Raw genomic sequence first — 22,491 nt, 5'->3', positions numbered from 1 at the left:
CTCCAAAGGCGCGTTGACAAACACCAGACGTGACGCACTCGTCTCATTCGCTCTGGTTAAATAGCAAAAGTGAAGTGAATGGAAAGATGGCGAGGGCGGCGCCCCCGCGACCGGCTTTGGTTGATTGATAAAGAACACCGCGAGCGGGCATGTCGGAGAATAGCGCGGACACACGTAAAAACACACCGCGAGCGGGCATGTCGGAGTCGGAGAATAGCGTGGACACACGCTACACACCGCGAGCGGGTAAGTATGTCAGAGAATAGCGCAGACGCGCTACACACCGCGAGCGGGCATGTCGGAGAATAGCGCAGACACGCGCTACACACCGCGAGCGGGTAGTATGTCAGAGAATAGCGCAGACACGCGCTACACACTGCGAGCGGGTATGTCAGAGAATAGCGCAGACACACGTAAAAACACACCGCGAGCGGGCATGTCGGAGTCGGAGAATAGCGTGGACACGCGCTACACACCGCGAGCGGGCATGTCAGAGAATAGCGCAGACGCGCTACACACCGCGAGCGGGTAAGTATGTCAGAGAATAGCGCAGACGCGCTACACACCGCGAGCGGGTAGTATGTCAGAGAATAGCGCGGACACGCGCTTCACACTGCGAGCGGGTATGTCAGAGAATAGCGCAGACACACGTAAAAACACACCGCGAGCGGGCATGTCGGAGTCGGAGAATAGCGTGGACACGCGCTACACACCGCGAGCGGGTATATCAGAGATTAGCGCAGACACGCGCTACACACCGTGACATGCCCGCTCGCAGTGTGTTTTTACGTGTGTCTGCGATATTCTCTGACATACCCGCTCGCGGTGTGTAGCGCGTGTCTGCGCTATTCTCTGATATTCTCTGACACGCGCTTCACACTGCGAGCGGGTATGTCAGAGAATAGCGCAGACACGCGCTTCACACTGCGAGCGGGTATGTCAGAGAATAGCGCAGACACGCGCTACACACTGCGAGCGGGCATGTCGGAGTCGGAGAATAGCGTGGACACGCGCTTCACACTGCGAGGGGGTATGTCAGAGAATAGCGCAGATACGCGCTACACACCGCGAGCGGGCATGTCGGAGTCGGAGAATAGCGTGGACACGCGCTTCACACTGCGAGGGGGTATGTCAGAGAATAGCGCAGATACGCGCTACACACCGCGAGCGGGCATGTCGGAGTCGGAGAATAGCGTGGACACGCGCTACACACCGCGAGGGGGTATGTCAGAGAATAGCGCAGACACGCGCTACACACCGCGAGCGGGTAGTATGTCAGAGAATAGCGCAGACACGCGCTACACACCGCGAGCGGGTATGTCAGAGAATAGCGCAGACACGCGCTACACACCGTGAGGGGGTATGTCAGAGAATAGCGCAGACATGCGCTACACACCGCGAGCGGGTATGTCAGAGAATAGCGCAGACGCGCTACACACCGTGAGCGGGCATGTCGGAGAATAGCGTGGACACGCGCTTCACACTGCGAGCGGGTAAGTATGTCAGAGAATAGCGCAGACACGCGCTACACACCGCGAGCGGGTATGTCAGAGAATAGCGCAGACACGCGCTACACACCGCGAGCGGGCATGTCGGAGAATAGCGCGGACACGCGCTTCACACCGCGAGCGGGCATGTCGGAGAATAGCGCAGACACGCGCTACACACCGCGAGCGGGTAAGTATGTCAGAGAATAGCGCAGACACGCGCTACACACCGCGAGCGGGCATGTCGGAGAATAGCGTGGACACGCGCTTCACACTGCGAGCGGGTAAGTATGTCAGAGAATAGCGCAGACACGCGCTACACACCGCGAGCGGGTATGTCAGAGAATAGCGCAGACGCGCTACACACCGCGAGCGGGCATGTCGGAGAATAGCGCGGACACGCGCTTCACACCGCGAGCGGGCATGTCGGAGAATAGCGCAGACACGCGCTACACACCGCGAGCGGGCATGCCGGAGAATAGCGCGGACACGCGCTACACACCGCGAGCGGGCATGCCGGAGAATAGCGCAGACACGCGCTACACACCGCGAGCGGGCATGCCGGAGAATAGCGCGGACACGCGCTACACACCGCGAGCGGGTAAGTATGTCAGAGAATAGCGCAGACACGCGCTACACACCGCGAGCGGGTAAGTATGTCAGAGAATAGCGCAGACACGCGCTACACACCGCGAGCGGGCATGCCCGAGAATAGCGCGGACACGCGCTACACACCGCGAGCGGGTAGTATGTCAGAATAGCGCAGACACGCGCTACACACCGCGAGCGGGTAAGTATGTCAGAGAATAGCGCGGACACGCGCTACACACCGCGAGCGGGTAAGTATGTCAGAGAATAGCGCAGACACGCGCTACACACCGCGAGCGGGCATGCCGGAGAATAGCGCGGACACGCGCTACACACCGCGAGCGGGTAGTATGTCAGAATAGCGCAGACACGCGCTACACACCGCGAGCGGGTAGTATGTCAGAGAATAGCGCAGACACGCGCTACACACCGCGAGCGGGTATGTCAGAGAATAGCGCAGACACGCGCTACACACCGTGAGCGGGTATGTCAGAGAATAGCGCAGACACGCGCTACACACCGCGAGCGGGTATGTCAGAGAATAGCGCAGACACGCGCTACACACCGTGAGCGGGTATGTCAGAGAATAGCGCAGACGCGCTACACACCGCGAGCGGGCATGTCGGAGAATAGCGCAGACACGCGCTACACACCGCGAGCGGGTAGTATGTCAGAGAATGGCGCAGACGCGCTACACACCGCGAGCGGGCATGTCGGAGAATAGCGCAGACACGCGCTACACACCGCGAGCGGGTAGTATGTCAGAGAATGGCGCAGACACGCGCTACACACCGCGAGCGGGTAGTATGTCAGAGAATGGCGCAGACACGCGCTACACACCGCGAGCGGGTAGTATGTCAGAGAATAGCGCAGACACGCGCTACACACCGCGAGCGGGTAGTATGTCAGAGAATGGCGCAGACACGCGCTACACACCGCGAGCGGGTAGTATGTCAGAGAATGGCGCAGACACGCGCTACACACCGCGAGCGGGTAGTATGTCAGAGAATGGCGCAGACACGCGCTACACACCGCGAGCGGGTAGTATGTCAGAGAATGGCGCAGACACGCGCTACACACCGCGAGCGGGTAGTATGTCAGAGAATGGCGCAGACACGCGCTACACACCGCGAGCGGGTAGTATGTCAGAGAATGGCGCAGACACGCGCTACACACCGCGAGCGGGTAGTATGTCAGAGAATGGCGCAGACACGCGCTACACACCGCGAGCGGGTAGTATGTCAGAGAATGGCGCAGACACGCGCTACACACTGCGAGCGGGTAGTATGTCAGAGAATGGCGCAGACACGCGCTTCACACCGCGAGCGGGCATGCCGGAGAATAGCGCGGACACGCGCTACACACCGCGAGCGGGTAAGTATGTCAGAGAATAGCGCAGACACGCGCTACACACCGCGAGCGGGTAAGTATGTCAGAGAATAGCGCAGACACGCGCTACACACCGCGAGCGGGCATGCCGGAGAATAGCGCGGACACGCGCTACACACCGCGAGCGGGTAGTATGTCAGAATAGCGCAGACACGCGCTACACACCGCGAGCGGGTAAGTATGTCAGAGAATAGCGCGGACACGCGCTACACACCGCGAGCGGGTAAGTATGTCAGAGAATAGCGCAGACACGCGCTACACACCGCGAGCGGGCATGCCGGAGAATAGCGCGGACACGCGCTACACACCGCGAGCGGGTAGTATGTCAGAATAGCGCAGACACGCGCTACACACCGCGAGCGGGTAGTATGTCAGAGAATAGCGCAGACACGCGCTACACACCGCGAGCGGGTATGTCAGAGAATAGCGCAGACACGCGCTACACACCGTGAGCGGGTATGTCAGAGAATAGCGCAGACACGCGCTACACACCGCGAGCGGGTATGTCAGAGAATAGCGCAGACACGCGCTACACACCGTGAGCGGGTATGTCAGAGAATAGCGCAGACGCGCTACACACCGCGAGCGGGCATGTCGGAGAATAGCGCAGACACGCGCTACACACCGCGAGCGGGTAGTATGTCAGAGAATGGCGCAGACGCGCTACACACCGCGAGCGGGCATGTCGGAGAATAGCGCAGACACGCGCTACACACCGCGAGCGGGTAGTATGTCAGAGAATGGCGCAGACACGCGCTACACACCGCGAGCGGGTAGTATGTCAGAGAATGGCGCAGACACGCGCTACACACCGCGAGCGGGTAGTATGTCAGAGAATAGCGCAGACACGCGCTACACACCGCGAGCGGGTAGTATGTCAGAGAATGGCGCAGACACGCGCTACACACCGCGAGCGGGTAGTATGTCAGAGAATGGCGCAGACACGCGCTACACACCGCGAGCGGGTAGTATGTCAGAGAATGGCGCAGACACGCGCTACACACCGCGAGCGGGTAGTATGTCAGAGAATGGCGCAGACACGCGCTACACACCGCGAGCGGGTAGTATGTCAGAGAATGGCGCAGACACGCGCTACACACCGCGAGCGGGTAGTATGTCAGAGAATGGCGCAGACACGCGCTACACACCGCGAGCGGGTAGTATGTCAGAGAATGGCGCAGACACGCGCTACACACCGCGAGCGGGTAGTATGTCAGAGAATGGCGCAGACACGCGCTACACACTGCGAGCGGGTAGTATGTCAGAGAATGGCGCAGACACGCGCTTCACACTGCGAGCGGGCTGCGGGCACCCAAAAGATTGTTTGACAATCAATAATCCCTCACATCACTCATTTTTAACAATTATTTTATAGGTGTAAACAGACTTAAGGAACAGGCTCCATTTAGCAAGCATAGGCTACGCTCAGCATCAGGGGTGTTTGTTGTTTGGACAGACCTTTCCCCACTGCTAAAAAAATCCTAAAGGAAACACTGTAACTCTTCTCATTTTAACTTTTCTGAAACATTAACCATGATGGCCTAGAATATTTGTTGATATGAGGCTGTGTTGTCTCGTTTTTTCACCGTAATTCTTAAAGTTAACATAATCTGACTGAGGAATCTTAGACAAGTAAATATTTTAACTGTGGTCAAATGTAAATTAACTTGTGCCTATTTAACTTTATTCAGAAAAGTATTATTTAATTCTGCAATTTGCCTTCATTAGCGATTATCATCAATTTGATTACACAGATATTAATTAAACTAAACAGCTAGACAATGGCATCTCTGAATTCAATAATGAAATGCCTTTAACTGAAAATTGAATGTTTAATCTTATTATTATACATTACTGACACTCTATCCTCCAATTTGATACTGTTAAGTGCTTTTTTGTTACAGTAGGCTATATTTTAATCTTTGATAACAGTAGGTTATACAAATACAACGGGTCATGTTAGCCCTGGTCCAATTAAAAAATATTAACAGATAGAACTCAGGACATTTTTGTTCATGTAAAATATTGTCATCCTCATTGTCATGTTCTAGACTTGTTATATTTAGCTTTAAATAAAAAAAATACCTCCTTAATATTGTGGCAGTTTTTTTCTCTGTGGTATCGAAAATGGTATCGAATATTGATATTTTTCAAGGTATCGTATCGAAGTTAGAAATTCTAGTATCGTGACAACACTAATGTAAACAAACTTTAATTTTGGATGCGATTGATTGTTGCCCAGCACTATAATTAAAATCATTATTACACAAATGTTAAAAGTCACAAATAATACCTCAGAAGCAAGCAAGATAATTAAGTTTGACTCATGGCCATAGCACTTTGCAGTTGAAAAGTGTCAAATAACGCAAAATGATAAATAAATCATTGGATATTCCAATATGACATTATATAGGCCCGCTGATTGACCTTTCTGAATTGCTCGCTGATGGGAGCGCGTGCCAGGTTTCTGCAGGGCTCGACACGCAGGGCGGAGTGCACGAGAACGCCCAGGTGACCCGGATCACAGCGCGCAGCCTGCGAAACAGCACAGCCCAGGTTACACAACACACACACACACACCAGGTTACACAACACACACACCATCATGATGAAATACAGAAAACTAACACTGAGGCTCTTACTTTGGCACCAACAGATTCTTGGTCTGGATTGAGTGGATCAGGGTTCAGAAACTGCATGAGTCTGTCCAAGATAGGGTACACACACAGAGGGGAAACATTTCTTTACGGAAATGACTGACATGTTTTAGAGAGTTTGTTTGTTTAGTAAGGACAGTAATGTAAAGCCTACCTTGACGAGGCCAGCTGATCATCAAGATTGGGCTCTTGTGAGAGAGATGCCACTTTCTGCTCTTCTGAGGAGCCACTGGCACTATAAAGACACACACACACACACACACACACACACACTATAAAATCCACTATGTGGTTTGCAGAATGACTCTCAAGTAAGCGCTGCATAATCAGGCTGGTTTCAGATTCACTTAACGGCAATCAGACGTGCTCTTGTGTTGAAAACAGTGTGACGACCTGCAGGTGTGTGTGTGTGTGTGTTGGTCTCACCATGATGCTGAACTCACGGCTGGTGCTGAAGCCGAGCCGTTCTCTTCAGTCTGATCGGGACTGTGCCGCTTCTCTTCAGTCTGATCGGGACTGTGCCGCTTCTCTTCAGTCTGATCGGGACTGTGCCGCTTCTCTTCAGTCTGATCGGGACTGTGCCGCTTCTCTTCAGTCTGATCGGGACTGTGCCGCTTCTCTTCAGTCTGATCGGGACTGTGCCGCTTCTCTTCAGTCCGATCGGGACTGTGCCGCTTCTCTTCAGTCCGATCGGGACTGTGCCGCTTCTCTTCAGTCTGATCGGGACTGTGCCGCTTCTCTTCAGTCTGATCGGGACTGTGCCGCTTCTCTTCAGTCTGATCGGGACTGTGCCGCTTCTCTTCAGTCTGATCGGGACTGTGCCGCTTCTCTTCAGTCTGATCGGGACTGTGCCGCTTCTCTTCAGTCCGATCGGGACTGTGCCGCTTCTCTTCAGTCTGATCGGGACTGTGCCGCTTCTCTTCAGTCTGATCGGGACTGTGCCGCTTCTCTTCAGTCTGATCGGGACTGTGCCGCTTCTCTTCAGTCTGATCGGGACTGTGCCGCTTCTCTTCAGTCTGATCGGGACTGTGCCGCTTCTCTTCAGTCTGATCGGGACTGTGCCGCTTCTCTTCAGTCTGATCGGGACTGTGCCGCTTCTCTTCAGTCTGATCGGGACTGTGCCGCTTCTCTTCAGTCCGATCGGGACTGTGCCGCTTCTCTTCAGTCCGATCGGGACTGTGCCGCTTCTCTTCAGTCCGATCGGGACTGTGCCGCTTCTCTTCAGTCCGATCGGGACTGTGCCGCTTCTCTTCAGTCCGATCGGGACTGTGCCGCTTCTCTTCAGTCTGATCGGGACTGTGCCGCTTCTCTTCAGTCTGATCGGGACTGTGCCGCTTCTCTTCAGTCTGATCGGGACTGTGCCGCTTCTCTTCAGTCTGATCGGGACTGTGCCGCTTCTCTTCAGTCTGATCGGGACTGTGCCGCTTCTCTTCAGTCTGATCGGGACTGTGCCGCTTCTCTTCAGTCTGATCGGGACTGTGCCGCTTCTCTTCAGTCTGATCGGGACTGTGCCGCTTCTCTTCAGTCCGATCGGGACTGTGCCGCTTCTCTTCAACAGACTGAAAATATTAAAAGCACTTCATTTTACAGCCACGCATTTATCCACTCGTTTACTAACTATTTCTGCAGATACAACCAAACTTATTTAAGAATTGTGAGTGCTTACTTCAGGAATCTGCTTTGTATGTACCGGTAATTTAAACTTCATGTATCTGTGAAAGAAAAACAATTTATTATATTTCTAAACATCATATTATCATTTACTAAACTAATTAACTGATCGCCGACCACAAGTAGCAGTATCCGCCGATACGATCCCTGATACCAGTCTATTTGAAGCCTTTTTATCATGTAGAAATATTTATAGGGATGGTCCAATCAGGAATTTCACAGACATTTATTCAGGGCCTGAATTTCCTTTTTGAAAATGGGAAGTTGACTTAGGTGAAAAAATATATAATTATCTATACCTAGATGTTTGATCATGCAGAGGATCTTTGTTTTTACACACAGAGATTTAAAACTATCTACTGAACTCACAAAAGACAAGAAAACAGTCAGTAATAAAAGAAGAACAAATTAACCATTTACAAGCAGTAGCACAATTAAATAAAATAAAGATACAAATAAAATAGTTTTTTTCAGGTAGGCCTAACAGTAGTATTGAGTACTGCAAGAAATACTAAAGACATTTAATAAGGAATTTAATAAGTAAAATCATGTTGGATGGTCTTCCCTGAATAAATTAAATATGGATTAATCCTTACAATTAAGATTACAAAAGTTAGTCATTCAAGTGCAGCGATTGTCTTTAATTTTAATTAAACAACAAAAGATTTTTTTTTAAACCATTATTATTAGGCAGCGGTCACTTTAAGAGCTGAACGGATCTGTTCCTCAACTTTCTCAGCCGTTTACGTTCACTTAAGACAAAACCGACTGCGTTTACGTGCATTCTAGTCAAGACTGTAATTTTGTACATACCTTTATGTGTATTTGACCATTTAAGAGCAATTGTGTCCTGGCGGGCTGCACATGCGTGTGTGACCGCGAGTGCGGAGTGGTTTAAAGTTTAAACACTAGCAAGACTTAAAAAGAAATGCAAATGATCAACTTTAGTGATGATGCGACACTGCCTCGATTGTGCAAGTGACAATTGTTTGTGAAATGACATCTCACAGAAAGTTTACAAATTACTTTGGTGCAAGTTATTTAATAAAGAACCTCACCTTCAGCATTATTATACTCATTATTAGTCAATATGCGTCGTCAGCATGAGATCGGCCTTTATAGAGACCGCCGGTCAATCTTCCTAAAGCGATTATTGGCCGATAGCGATCGGTAGCCGATCAGTCAGAGCATCCCTAATTTGTTGGTTTGTTAAGTTAATTACTTTGTATTATCACCTTCATAAAATCAGATCTATTTAGGAGGCAAGTCGGGCGTCAAACTCAAACATACAATCCTAAACAATCCTTAATCCGCTTAAGGAGGAACGAGACTCAGATGACAGTCTTACTGGGCCTTGTTCACGTCGGTCTGCGCACAGGTTTCCTCTGTGATCATGTTCGTGGCCTCGACTCTGATCCGCCATCCTCTGCCGATCTGCATCAAACCACAGAAGTCACGGTTAAACTGGGATCCAGGCATTCACTGGGGCCACTGTAAAGCCCAACTCTGTCCTTCTGTCGAGCTTGATCGCTCTCTAAGGTTAGTCACAGCGTTATAAATGCACACTTGTTATAAATGCACACTTACCGTATCGGTGCCGGCCTTGCGGGGCAGTTTATGGACTCGAGGTTTAACCGGAGACGGCATGTGTTCTTCCTCTGACACCGGCGGTTTCTGCTGCTCGCTTTCTAAAGGAGAAACACAAAGTAAAATGTGAGCAGCTTTCAAGACATTCACTAACCAGGCTGCCAACTTACCATGTCATTTTTGTGGAATTAATTACAAAGAAAAAATTAAAAATTAAATCAAATAAGGAATATTTGATAACGGGCCATTGAATTATTAGAAAATAATGCACACCCGAGGTTGTAATGCGGACACGGCGGAAAGAGGAATGTGCAATTCTTTTTGTCACAATTAAACAAACCGGATTAAATTATGATGCGTATACTACGGTTACCACAGCTCAAGACATTGGGTCTCATTCACAAAGCAAATTTGTGTGTGAAATGTGCGTACGAACTATTTTAAGAACAAATCACGTTTCACCAAACATTTTGTGATAAAAAGTATTCAAAATTTACACACACAAAAAAAAAAAGAGTCTGTGCATCTCTCAACAGTATTCGGCAGCAGTGCGTTTCCCTGAAAATACCTGCACACCTTATAATGTTTGTCAGCCAATCAGATTCAGGTGTTCAACCGGCCCGTAGTATAAATATATATATATTATACACTTTTATTCAGCAAGAATGCATTAAATTGATCAATAGCAAGTAAAAACATTCATGTTACAAAATATTTACATTTCAAATTGCTGCTCTTTCTGTTAACTTTTTATTTGAAGGATCCTGAACAAAAATTATATGACATTATGAAGCAGCACGACTGTTTTCAACATCCATAATAATCATAAATGTTTCTTGAGCAGCAGATCATCATATTAGAATGATTTCTGAACGATCGTGTGACACTGAAGACTGGGGATGCACGATAATGGATTTTGGCCGATATTTTCAAACTAATTTTGTCCGATGCCGGTACCGATGTATACCATAAAACTTCAAATAATAACCGAGTCCCATAGACGCCTGTCTCTTTTACACGCGTCTGGTGTGGCTACAGGTTTGGATAAAAAAAGGCCGGTCTCAAATAGAGGTCTGGTCTGTTTTTTAGTTTCGGGTTGTATTTAATCTTCTAAAACCCATCAGATCGTCTGTTTAAGCCAGTTCTGTGGTGCAGATTGCGCACGCAAGAGAGCCCTGCACATCTGGGCGGGAGCTGTTAGCACAAGCAAGGCAGGCAGAGAGAGTTACGTGGTGTCGCGTCTATGACAACTCGAGGTATCGCACACCGAGAAGCGCAGCGCACCTAAAAGCTGTCACAAAGAACCGGCAAAAGTAATGATTATGAATATGTCAAATATAGCAAGGAGACATTTTTTCTGTGTCGGCTGCAGAGATGAAGTTGACGATGCTGACTCGCGATCTTCGCAGTAGTGAACGCGCCAGAGAGAAATGCACATTTCATACGGATTACATAGTTTTCTTTCGTCTGTTTAAAAGTATGATTTCAAGCGTTCTGTAGATAATAGATATATTTCTCAGGTCTGTGAGGCAAGCTGGCTATGCTGAGTTTCGGCTCATTTATGAGACGAGCTCCAGTTCATGCGCCGGCGCCTCCGTGTCGTGATATATTATCTGCTTTACTTATTTATTCAATTCAGGCAATTGGTTGATGAAACATTGATTAAAATTAAGATACAATTAATACAAAACGAAATTCACTTTAAAGAAAGGCTTTGATTGAGGTCTCTGAGGAAGTTTTTGCAGTCTTTTAGAGACGATTTCAGAGCGGTCACGTCCATAACTGAGAACTATCACGTCCGTAACATTGTTTTTTCCTCATAAATGCAAACTAAAATAAAATAAAATAAAATGAATATTTTATGGTCTGTGGAGAGCATAGTAGCTTGGAGAGTTTACATTAGTAAGCTACAGGACATCGTCTTTCAAAACATGACCTGCGCGAAAGAGAAAAAAAGATTATTGCGTCATTGTACCCAGCACTTCTGAAAATGCACTTCCGAATGAGTCTCTGTCCCCAGCACATTTCTAACCAAACTGCTCGAAATGCCTCCACATGTTGGAAGTCATGCTACGTTCACGGTCGTCACGTGCGCATAGGAAACACGCCACCCTATCGGCAAGGCTCATCGGCAGAAATATTCATATCGGCCGATGCCGATGATGGTCATTTTAAGCTTTTATCGGCCGATACCGATGTTGTGCCGATATCATCGTGCATCCCTACTGAAGACTGGAGTAATGATGCTGAAAATTCAGCTTTGATCACAGAAATAAATTACACTTTACTATATATTCACATAGAAAACATTTAAAATTCTAATAATATTTTACAATTTTTTTTTATCAAATAAATGCACCCTTGGTTAGCAGAAAACATATAAAAAATTTTTAAAAATCTCTCCAAACTTGACCTGTCTGTGGTGGTGGATCATCTCTCTGCTCGGTTCTGGTCTGTGGATCATCTCTCTGCTCGGTTCTGGTCTGTGGATCATCTCTCTGCTCGGTTCTGTGGGGATTCTGGGGAATATTGGGCGCGGGCGAAGCTTTGACCGGACAGCAGCCCTTCATCTCTAAGAGCTTTTGAAGACTGGAGTAAATGTCCCACGCCAGGCTGACAGGAACTCGATCTCCGTTCCTGTTCCCGTCCGGCACACTGGACTTCTCACTCACGAAACAGGCAAACTTCTTGGCCACGAGCTCATGGTTCACACAGATCTGTTCAAAGACAGTGGACTGGCACTAAGCAGCCGTCTGAAATCCTGCTCAGAATGTCACAGAAATAAACATACTTTACCTTTGTATCATTGATAGTCAAGTAGAGTTCAACGGCAGAGCAGCCGGCATGCGTTTCACACAAAACGGCCTCGACCAGAGTGGACACTAGAAACAGACAGAGCGTCTCAAAACCACACAACAGAGGGAATGCATTGACCGTCAGTTTCCCGCGGGAACGCTGAGTGGCAGAAGAGCCGCTGAGTGACTGGAGTTAAGAGGAGAAACTGAAGACGCCAGTAAAACAAACCATTATCAGTTTAAACTAAAGGTTGGACTGGATATAGTGTTGCTTACAACCTACCACAGATCCAGTGATCGTGGATATTGACATGCAGCAGGAATCGTGTTTCATGACATTTATATGAGCCAGATTTCCACACCGGGGAAATACATAAAGCAAATTTGCCTTTTGAACGCTTTATATAGATACAATATAGGTCTAAATTAGGGCTGTCAAACGATTAAAATATTTAATCGCGATTAATCGCATTAATGTCATAGTTAACTCACGATTAATCGCACATTTTTATCTATTCTAAATGTCTCTTGGTTTCGTTTTGTCCCATTATTTTTCCTCATTTTAATGCTCTTATCAACATGGAAAAGTGGATCGCTTGCTTTGTGCAAATGTTTTTTATTGAAAACAACATTATATACTGTGTTAAATTTCACACTAACATTCTCACTTGGAGCAAATAATCTCTCACACGATGTAACACTGTCCATCAATAAAAGGGTGAAAGAAATACTGACGAGGTGACGTTACTGATATTGACGAGTGGGCATATAAACGCATCAGCGGTGTGTGTGTGTGTGTGTGTGTGCTTGACCATCAAGTGGTGTTTAGACTGGACGTGCTGTGATGATAGCTCAGTTCACAACGACACACACACAGATCACTTTGGTCTTGTCAATTGAACCATTTGGCAACTTTTAAAAAGTAAACTTTCCATTCAGGATCTTATTGGCCTCCATTTCGGCATCTCGCGCTCATCATTCATCCACTCAAAACGTAACGTTAAAGGGGCGCACACCGGACGAGAAGCGCAGCGCCGCGTATTTACAATCCGAACACATTATTCTCTATGAGTGTACACACACCGGCGCCGCCATCCGCCGTTTTTATTGCTGGCCATAAACTGAGAAAGTGCGCGTCCGATGTGCGATACGAGTTGTGCTAGACGCGGCTCGGCGCTGCGCTTCTCCTCCACTCTTTGGCCGGTTCGCATCGCAAGCCCAGACAAGTGTGTGCGGTGTGCCTGTTGTTCTGTTTCTGGTCTAGCTAGATCCGGTGTGGTGTTATAGTTTTAATAACGTTACTAGTTGTGGCAAAAGCATGTGAAAAAAACGACAAAGTTTGCTAGGCATTAATCTCGCGATACAAAAATTGACGCCGTTAAAATGGGTTTGCGTTAACGCCGTTAATAACGCGTTTAACGGACAGCCCTAGTCTAAATCCATGTGACCACATATCAATGTTTTATATATATATATATATATATATCATCATATCGTCCAGCCCTAAAACATGTATAGTTTTTTTGTCAGTGTTTATTTAAAAACATCCAATTATGCAGAATATATGATGGTAAATATTTAATTGATGAGTTGTCAATACAATATATAACTATACAATATATAGGGTGTGATTTTACCCCTAAATTCAGCATATTGACACACAATCATATATGCAAATCCACCGTTCTCTGCCTGGATCCAGTTTTTTATAGGATTTTTTTTGTGTTTTTCGCAGCATTCTGCCACTCAGTGTGTGTGACCGCAGTCACTCCGGCCGACGGTGACGTCACGCACATAACCTCTATACACACAGGAGGAACCGCTGATAACCACAGCACACTCTTACCTTGTAATAGATTGTGCAAGTATTTGGTGGCAGAGCTGTCCCACGTCGAGGAGGGGCTGTGATCAGACAGATGAAGACATCAGAACACATGCCAGAGCAACGCAGAGACTTCTTCAAGAGAGGGACTTACACGAGCTCGGCCGTGTCCCCAGAGATCGGCACCTGAAGGGTCATGGGCCGGATCCCAGCCAGTCTGAAGCGGCGGACCCTGAAGGGGAGCAGCAGGAACTTCTCCAGAGGAGTTCTGACACTGAGAGCACATTCACATGGGATATTATCAACAGTGCGGATATAAACCAGTCCTGGGTGAAGCTCAACAGTGTTTTACCAACAGTTATGAGCCGCATCACACCCTCACACGGAGTGAAGCAAACAGGACAGTTAAAATAAAGCGTAACTAAAAATACTTCATGGATTTAAAACAGGACTTTTAATTATAAAGACGTCAAAACACACCGGGACTCCGGATTCAAAAGGATGTGGAGATAATTATATGCACTAGTTTCTTATAACTGTTTACAACATATTACAATATAAACCTCATGCAAACACTGTCATAATTCATCAATAGTAGTTCATCGGCTATCGTTTGACAAACGCATGGTAATCGCCGACTGAACTGCTCTAAAACCAGCAGCACTTGCATTCATATACATCATAGACTTTTAAAATGTAATAATCACATTAGGCCATTTTTTTCTGTCCCCAAATTAAGTCCTCTTAAAATGATAGTTAGGACTTCTGTCATACCATAAGATATTTATGACCTTAAAGGAATAGTTCATCCAAAAATCTAAATTCTCACGTAATTTACTCACCCTCATGCCATCGCTTTCTTCAGAAAAACACAAGCGAAGATTCTTAGGAAAATAATCAATAAAAAACCAAACGCAGCGATGACGATGGTAATCCACACGACCCCAGTGGACGAAATCAAAGTTTGTGTGTTTTGTTAAACTCTAAACTATAAAGCATTGCTTCCAGGGAACTGTTCGAGGAACATACACAGTTCAGCTTGACATAAACGTGAGGGCGTCTTAAAGTTTGTGTGTCGCTCGTATGAGTGTTGGGGCAGTTCACTTTCTACATGAACTAGTTCAAAGTTCAGTTCACAAATTTTTTAATGAACTAGTTCAGTTCATAGTTCACAGTTTCAAAAATGAACTAGTTCATAGTTATTTTTTTTCATGTTGCTGCGAGCTATTATTTTTCAAAATGATCGCCACAGCCCATATAGAACCACAGCAATTACTTTATCAGTTTTAACACAAAGCTGTGCGTCAGATGTGTCCCGTCCTCACCGACCTCGTCATAAAACTCGTTTAAGTGATCGTGCGACGCCTACATGCTGCTTTCTGTTTTGATTTTAGTGATGATGAGTCGTTCATGAATCCGTTCATTGCGTCGGTCACGTGACAAATGAATGAAAGACTCGGAAGGTAAAGTAATTATTTATGTTCGATTTTTGACTGCATTATAATGATTTAATAATTCAGAATATGATCAAGATTGCGTAAGTGGATGTGTTCGGGGAATTTGCCAGTTAATAGTATAACATTTAAAGCCCCTTAAATGAACGAAATGACTCGTTCATTTTGATGAACGAGATCGAACAAGAGAGTCGGTCGACACTGGCGGCTGGTGTTGCCAGATTGGGTGTTTTTCCGCTACATATTAAGGCCGTTTATGGGGTGTTTTAGCCGGTTTTTGCCTGGAAGGCTCTATAGAAATCTGGCACCCTATTGAACGAAGTTAAACTGAGAAAGCGTGCCGTTCACCGACACCAGAATGAACGAGTTCACAGTAACGTTCATCAGGCAGTAATACAGTACGTCCAGTTCACGTTCGCCCAAAATATGAACGAGTTCATGAACTATCGTTCAATGAACGCGTTTAATATGTTTTCAATGAACGCGTTCAGGCACAACACTGCGTATGACAGTTGATCGAAAACAATTATTTATTCTTTAAAAAGTAAAATATATTCAAATTTCTTCTCCAGACAGGGTTCCTACACATTTTCCATTTCAAAATTCCATACTTTTCCAGACTCAAATTTCAAATCTTCTCTGTAGATTTTCAGACCATATTAAAAGTGCCCCTATTATGCATTTTCAAATATTACCTTTCATGCAATGTGTAATGCAGCTCTCTGCAAAGGTATGGAAATGAAAGACCACACAATAAATTAAGTTATTGTTTCTCAAAAGAAAGAATCGACCTTGAACCACCTAAAACGAGTCATCAGGAATTTGAATCCCACTTCTGTGACGGCTACACGTCACTGGGTAACCAACCCGGTCACACTAAATGCGTCCCTAGCACCTATTGCGTTTATCGTGCAATTTATACGCGAGAATTAGTTTTTACGTGCATAGGACACGCATGGGTAGGTTAGGGTAGGTTTAGTAGTGGTGTGGGCTTCCAACAAGCACTGTAAGTGGTAGACCAATCACAGCAGAGAAGGCTTGTGACAAGAAGGGATTTAAAGAGACTGAATATCGAACCTGTGTGAGAATCATGAAAAATGTGGTGATGTGCAATATATATTATGAGAAAATGAAAGCGTTTTTTGTAGACCTCCAAAGCAAAATTAGTATTTTCACCCCGCAAAAATGATTTTAAGCCAGTTATATTTAAATATTCTGCTGTAGTATCAGTAGACATAGGTTATATATAAAACTAGAAATTGTCATGCGCAAGCATGCAAAATTCACATGCACATGTGAATAGTTTCTCGAGGGCACAAAAAAGTTTATCATATACACTACTGTGCAAAAGTCTTAGGCATGTCAGTATTTTTACCCCAAAAAGTGGATTTAAGCCGGTATCACCTGTGTCCCATCATGACAATTTCACAGCATCCCTCCACCACCCCATCTTGGCTGGTTTTCTATCCCAGTCAAAGAGGGGATAAATTACTATATCTGATTTCATGTATGTGTGAACTCGTGAATCCACAGCATTTTTTTATTATTATATTTTAAATTCATTAGATTTTCTATTGTAGAAAACTAAACAGGGGCAATAGTCTGGAAATGCAAATATTTTTCCATACTCTGCTTTCGTTTTTCCATACTTTTCCAGACCTGGAAATTACTCAAATCAAATTCCATACTTTTCCAAACCCCGTAGGAACCCTGTCCAGAAGACATTGATGGCATGAGTAAATGCTGAGAGAATCTATCCCTTTGGTTCAAGACATTTTAGAAGGCCTCATACTCATCCGCTCTGACGATGATGTGATCTCCATGGTCTACCAACAAACACCAGGCCTGAGAGTCCAGCGTCCCCTCGATGATGGACTCGACCACGGCACGGCACCAGCTCTTCAGAGCCAGACTGAACACCACACACACCTGAGACAGAGAGAGTTTTAATTGAAAAATAAAAACGACCTCTATGAAAGTTATATGATGCCATAAAGAGTCACATGTGCAGGGTAAAGGTCATTGCACACTGAGTCTGAAATTTTTATATGCGTTTTTTCGTATTCGTTAGCTCTCAAATGTCAAAACACCATTTAAAATGCTTGCTACGGATGCGGAAAATGCAAAATCAAACCCGATCCAAATTATTTTGATCACGGACGGGACGACAGTTTCGGAGGCTGTGTGTAAATGTGATTAGCCACGTTTCCATTACCCTTCATATTGCGCAAATTGAAATTGCGAATTGAAAATACGGCCAATTGACCCTTCGCAGGGAGCTTGATTGACAGGTGATCTGACCAATCTTACTACGCCAACCGCCATTTTGTCCGACAGAGCAGTCAGGAGAGTTAGTAGATTAACATTGGAGGATTTGATCTTGAGAAGCAGAGTGAACTGACGTCTCTCTGCGGTTAAAACTACATTACTTCTGATGTTCATTCATGTTTATTTGATGCTATAAATGAACTAGAAGGAAGAGATGATCGGTTCACGAGCGGCTTTAACTGAGGCGACACAGCGATCTGTCACACACATTAAAGAGACACAAAACTCCATTTCTTTAAAAAAAAAATGACCAAAATTGAAAGGTGAGAGACTTTGTTTAATATGTTTAATATCAAAAGTAACCGAAAAGTAATCTGGTCTGTGTCTGTCAGTGTGTTGTCAGTGTCCTCTCTGCTCCATGATGTGTTTTTCACTGCGTGAGAACATGGTGTGTGTGTGAGAGCGGCGTAGCTTGTTGGACATAACGACAGTAACTAAGGGGGGCGGGTCTCTGCGAACGGTTAATTGAAACACGTCAATTTCGCAAACAATTATTTTTACGCTCGCATGATGTGGATTTTCAGGCAATTAAAAAAATAAATATTTCGCAAAACTGCAATGGAAAAGTTTTTGCACATTTACAGGACACCTGACGTAGAGGACGCGGTGTGTTTGGACAGAAGACGAGACACAGTTCTTTATTAAATTCATAAAATAATTACAGGAATACTGGATTGTAAACCACTAATAAATGCCACAATCAAGAGCTCGAAGCAGAAATGAGGAGAAACACAGAAACTCCTCAAATGAGCCGCTCACAGTATAAGAGTCTTTCCTTGCCATTAATGCTTGATAATACACACACACACACACACACACACACACACACACACACACGTTTCCTTCAGGTAATAATAATGGCCAGTGCGGCGGCTGAGATACACGTAAACCTGCCAACATCCGTCGCCATGATGTTTGGAATGACTTATCGCGAGAGGAAGAAATGACGTTTTAGTCGCTGAACATCGCTTAATGGAAACGCCGTCATTGCGCAATAGTTTTAACTATTTAACTTTGGACGAGAATTTCAGACTCAGTGTGCAATGACCTTAACGCTAAAGGGTCAAACACTCTCTAAACACGTCTCTTTAAAATGGAAAAGAAAATGCACTAAAATGTATTACAAGTTTTCCGTAATTTAATGTTTAAATATGCTAATTAGGCATTATCTAATTAAATATGCGCTAATTTGCCTATATTTAAAAAAATGAAATCTCAGAATTGGATAAAGCCAGGTTCAAAATTATTTTTTCATTGTGTTCATATATTAGATGGGAAAAATTACAGAGGGATTTATGGATATCTACTTTTGTTATCCTGTAAAACAGAATATACTGTCAATAGCCAAAAAAAAATATTTTCTCCATGTTTTTTGGAATAAAAAGTTATATAAATCAGGCTAGGAATAATATATTTACAAATCCCTCAGTAATTGTCTTCATAATATAACTAAGTACAAGACTGGAAAGTTTGGTGTGTATAGGTGCTACTGAAGAGGAGATTTCGGACTTGGAGTATGAGAGAAAAGTCATTTTGAGAAAAAGGCATTTAAAGATTTGTAATGTAAAAAATCATACTTTTTTAGTGGAAACAACTATTTACTGACACAATATCTCATCAAATCATTAGAAACAACAATACAAACCACCTAAATCACATCAAAACTTATAAACAGCATTTATGGCCTTCAACTGAGCAGAAAAACAGTCAAACACACACATCTGAATGTCAGAGCGCGTCACGTGATGCATCTGAACCAATCACGGCGTCAGAAATTGACATCAGCCAATGAGATTTCACTTTTAGGGTTAAATGCCCATTTTACTTTCACGATTGGTTGCTGATTAAAAGGAAATGACCAGATTAAAAGGAAATGACCATCTTTAAGAGGCAGTGTAGAGAAAAAAAATCTCTGATAGCCGAGGCACTCCTTAATTAAAATGTCTTTATTATACAAATGACATGTCCTAAATGGACAAATTTAAAATGCCATTTTGGCCTCTTAAAGATGTTCGACCTTGGACCGAAGAGCACCCAAATCAAACTCAAAAAGGATTGAGCACGCCATTCATCTTGAATCTAAACAGGAAATGACCATATTTGGATCTGACAGTATTGTACAGGAGAGAGAGAGCTTTCCAGCGGTGTGTGAGATTAAAGGAAGCAGAGAGAGATCGCGGAGCAGCGGATGATTTAGAACTAGGGGTGTAACGGTACATGTATTCGTACCGGACCGTTTCGGTACAGGACTTTCGGTACGGTTCACATGTGCACCGAATGCAATCTTTCATGTAAATTAGGCTAGTTTTGTGTGCGGAACATGCGTCAATTCCGAGTTTCCACACGAACATATTAAGTGTCGGAAGTCTCCGCGTTGCACTGGTTAAATCTGATTAATCGTTTTTGTGATTCAAATAACGTTACATATAAAATATTACCATAACATCTGTCTTCCTGTGTGCGGAAATTTGTTTATGTTGCTGTGACAACGAAACGCTTCTTCCTGTGTTAAGAGCGCTTGTTGCTCCATGCGCGCTGATGCGCTCATCTGTTGACATTTCCAAATGCCTTTCAGTTGCTTAATAAAAGCGGGCTTTCCACACAAACAAACGTACATGTGTCATTAGTATGAGAAAAAACATATCTTTATGCCTGTCGGGCTTGGGTCGGGTTCGGTTACTGCTGTCTAAAATCTACTGCCTAAAATTCTGCCCGATCACCACATACAGCCTCTCGCTAGCTAGCGTCATGGCCAATATTGGTTTAAGAGTATTTTATTTAGTGAAGAACTTTGCAGCAGTATTTTATTTCTTATTCTTTTTTTATTTTATATATTTTTTATTAATTATATTTTATTAAAAAGTGTTTTTAAAAAAGTGTAAACAAATTGTTAAAAAAAGTTTATAGTAAACAACCAGCAGTTTAATGTTTTGCATTTCTTTCCCTTACTGTACCGAAAATGAACTGAACCGTGACTTTAAAACCGAGGTACGTACCGAACCGTGATTTTTGCGTACCGTTACACCCCTATTTAGAACGCCAACTTTTGTTGAATTTCAGAGAAATCTACAGACGCAAATAGACAAAGGCAGTAAAATAAAGACCTAAATGTGTATTTTGGACTTTTTTTCACCACAAGTCTGAAAGAAGATGTTATTGAAGACAAATAGCCCAAAATATCAAAATTGACCAGTGAAAAAAAAACAATGTTTTTGCCTGCTGTGTCTCGCCTTAAGAGGAAAAGCAAGTGTCTAGTGTGTCGAACAGAACCAGCAGCTCAAACAGAAGATTTGCTTAATGTTTTTTCACTACAACTCTCACACTTTCTTCTGTTATTATTATATTTCTCATTCTAAAACCATAATCCAGAGTGAGTATTGACTGGTAGTGCAGCACGTTACACCGCAGGACACATCAAACTCACAAACATGAATCATAGGACGTTATTATCCTTCATATTGCTGATCTGACGTACCAGCCCCTCCTTCAGTTCAGCAGGCTTCAGCTTCTGGAGGTCCATGTCGACCTCGTGGTAGAAGAGGTTCATCTTCACCTTCAGGCGCTCGTACTCCTCAGGGCTGACCGGCTGAACGCCTGCTCCTCTCAGGAGCCGAGCCCACAGGCATCCTGGGTCCTCGACCTGACAACACACACACAGCTCTCATTTACTTCCTGAAGAACTCATCAAGATGCGCTTATGCACCCCAAACATCTGCTTATTATCAATATTAGTGATGCTCAATCAAACTCATAGTTCAAGTTTAGTTCAGAATACATCATATAAACAAACATGTGATCGGATTGCAATGTTTAGGGTTGATCTGACTTTCAGAATCTGAATTGATATCGGATTCATTACTGGATTGATGAATATTAGTGCATGTGAACATACCTAATGTTAGCAAGGGTGACATTAGTGGCCATTACAGATAATCTGTTTGTTTATTGCACTGACTTTAATGAGTAAAGGGTCGAGGTCAACACATTTTTTTGTGATGCAAAGGGACAATCCTTCCAAAAATATAGTGACTATGTATAAAGACCCATTTAAGAGTGATAAAAAATTTATAATTATTATAAATAACCCAATAAAATAAGCAATAATACTTCATTATTGACAGTTTATTTTATTATTTTGTTCTACCTATAAAAACTGTGCAAAACAAACAGTGCAAATACATAATAGGAATAAAGCCTATTGTCAAAACTGTTTTTGACGTCCTTTTTAGAAAAATTAACTATCTTAAATATTTCACATCCAATCGAGAGAGTAACTATCAGGGTTATGATTAACTAAAACTAAACTAAATATTATTTCAACTAGTTGTTCTTTCATTTAACCATGCACTAAAATAAATCAAGCTAAAATTAAATGAATCAAAAATATATAGAAATATACAAAACATGAATAAAAACTATACTAGTATCTCAATGATGGTGAATGTGTGTATGATAGACACATCGCTGTCATGTAGAGCTCTACCTTGATTATCTGTATTTCTAACATTTCTCGGACTTCCACGGCAAAATCTGCAAAAGAGTGAATAGGACAAAAGTTTTTAAACACTTCGCAGGACATCGGTGCAGTGCCAGCGTATGAAGCACAGCTGGTGTTTCTGAAAATATAACTTTGCAGTGTTTCGTCAGCAGGGCAATCCAAAAACACAGTAAATAACAGTACACGCCATTGAAGAGATGCATGTCTGTCCCTCA

At 44.3% G+C, this 22,491-nt stretch overlaps 1 protein-coding gene across 1 annotated transcript in view; it reads right to left on the bottom strand.

The window, feature by feature from the left end:
- tdrd12 (tudor domain containing 12) overlaps positions 1 to 22,491 on the bottom strand; it is a 75,222-nt gene that overhangs the window by 49,502 nt on the left and 3,229 nt on the right. Inside the window, exons 2-15 of the mRNA XM_079602916.1 lie at positions 22,262 to 22,308; positions 21,254 to 21,418; positions 17,243 to 17,379; positions 14,151 to 14,270; positions 14,021 to 14,076; positions 12,176 to 12,261; positions 11,793 to 12,096; positions 9,380 to 9,480; positions 9,141 to 9,226; positions 7,788 to 7,833; positions 6,548 to 7,680; positions 6,276 to 6,356; positions 6,107 to 6,167; positions 5,892 to 5,999 (exon numbers count right to left, since the gene is read on the bottom strand). Of these exons, the coding sequence (XP_079459042.1) occupies positions 5,892 to 5,999; positions 6,107 to 6,167; positions 6,276 to 6,356; positions 6,548 to 7,680; positions 7,788 to 7,833; positions 9,141 to 9,226; positions 9,380 to 9,480; positions 11,793 to 12,096; positions 12,176 to 12,261; positions 14,021 to 14,076; positions 14,151 to 14,270; positions 17,243 to 17,379; positions 21,254 to 21,418; positions 22,262 to 22,285 (2,508 nt within the window). The 5' untranslated portion in view covers positions 22,286 to 22,308. The remainder of the gene's footprint in view (positions 1 to 5,891; positions 6,000 to 6,106; positions 6,168 to 6,275; positions 6,357 to 6,547; positions 7,681 to 7,787; positions 7,834 to 9,140; positions 9,227 to 9,379; positions 9,481 to 11,792; positions 12,097 to 12,175; positions 12,262 to 14,020; positions 14,077 to 14,150; positions 14,271 to 17,242; positions 17,380 to 21,253; positions 21,419 to 22,261; positions 22,309 to 22,491) is intronic.

This window comes from Phoxinus phoxinus (genome assembly GCF_949152265.1).
Source record: "Phoxinus phoxinus genome assembly, chromosome: 25".
Classification (NCBI taxonomy): Eukaryota; Metazoa; Chordata; class Actinopteri; order Cypriniformes; family Leuciscidae; genus Phoxinus; species Phoxinus phoxinus.
The sequence above is the reverse complement of the archived record's forward strand: the minus strand, read 5'-3'. Positions and strand labels throughout refer to the sequence as shown.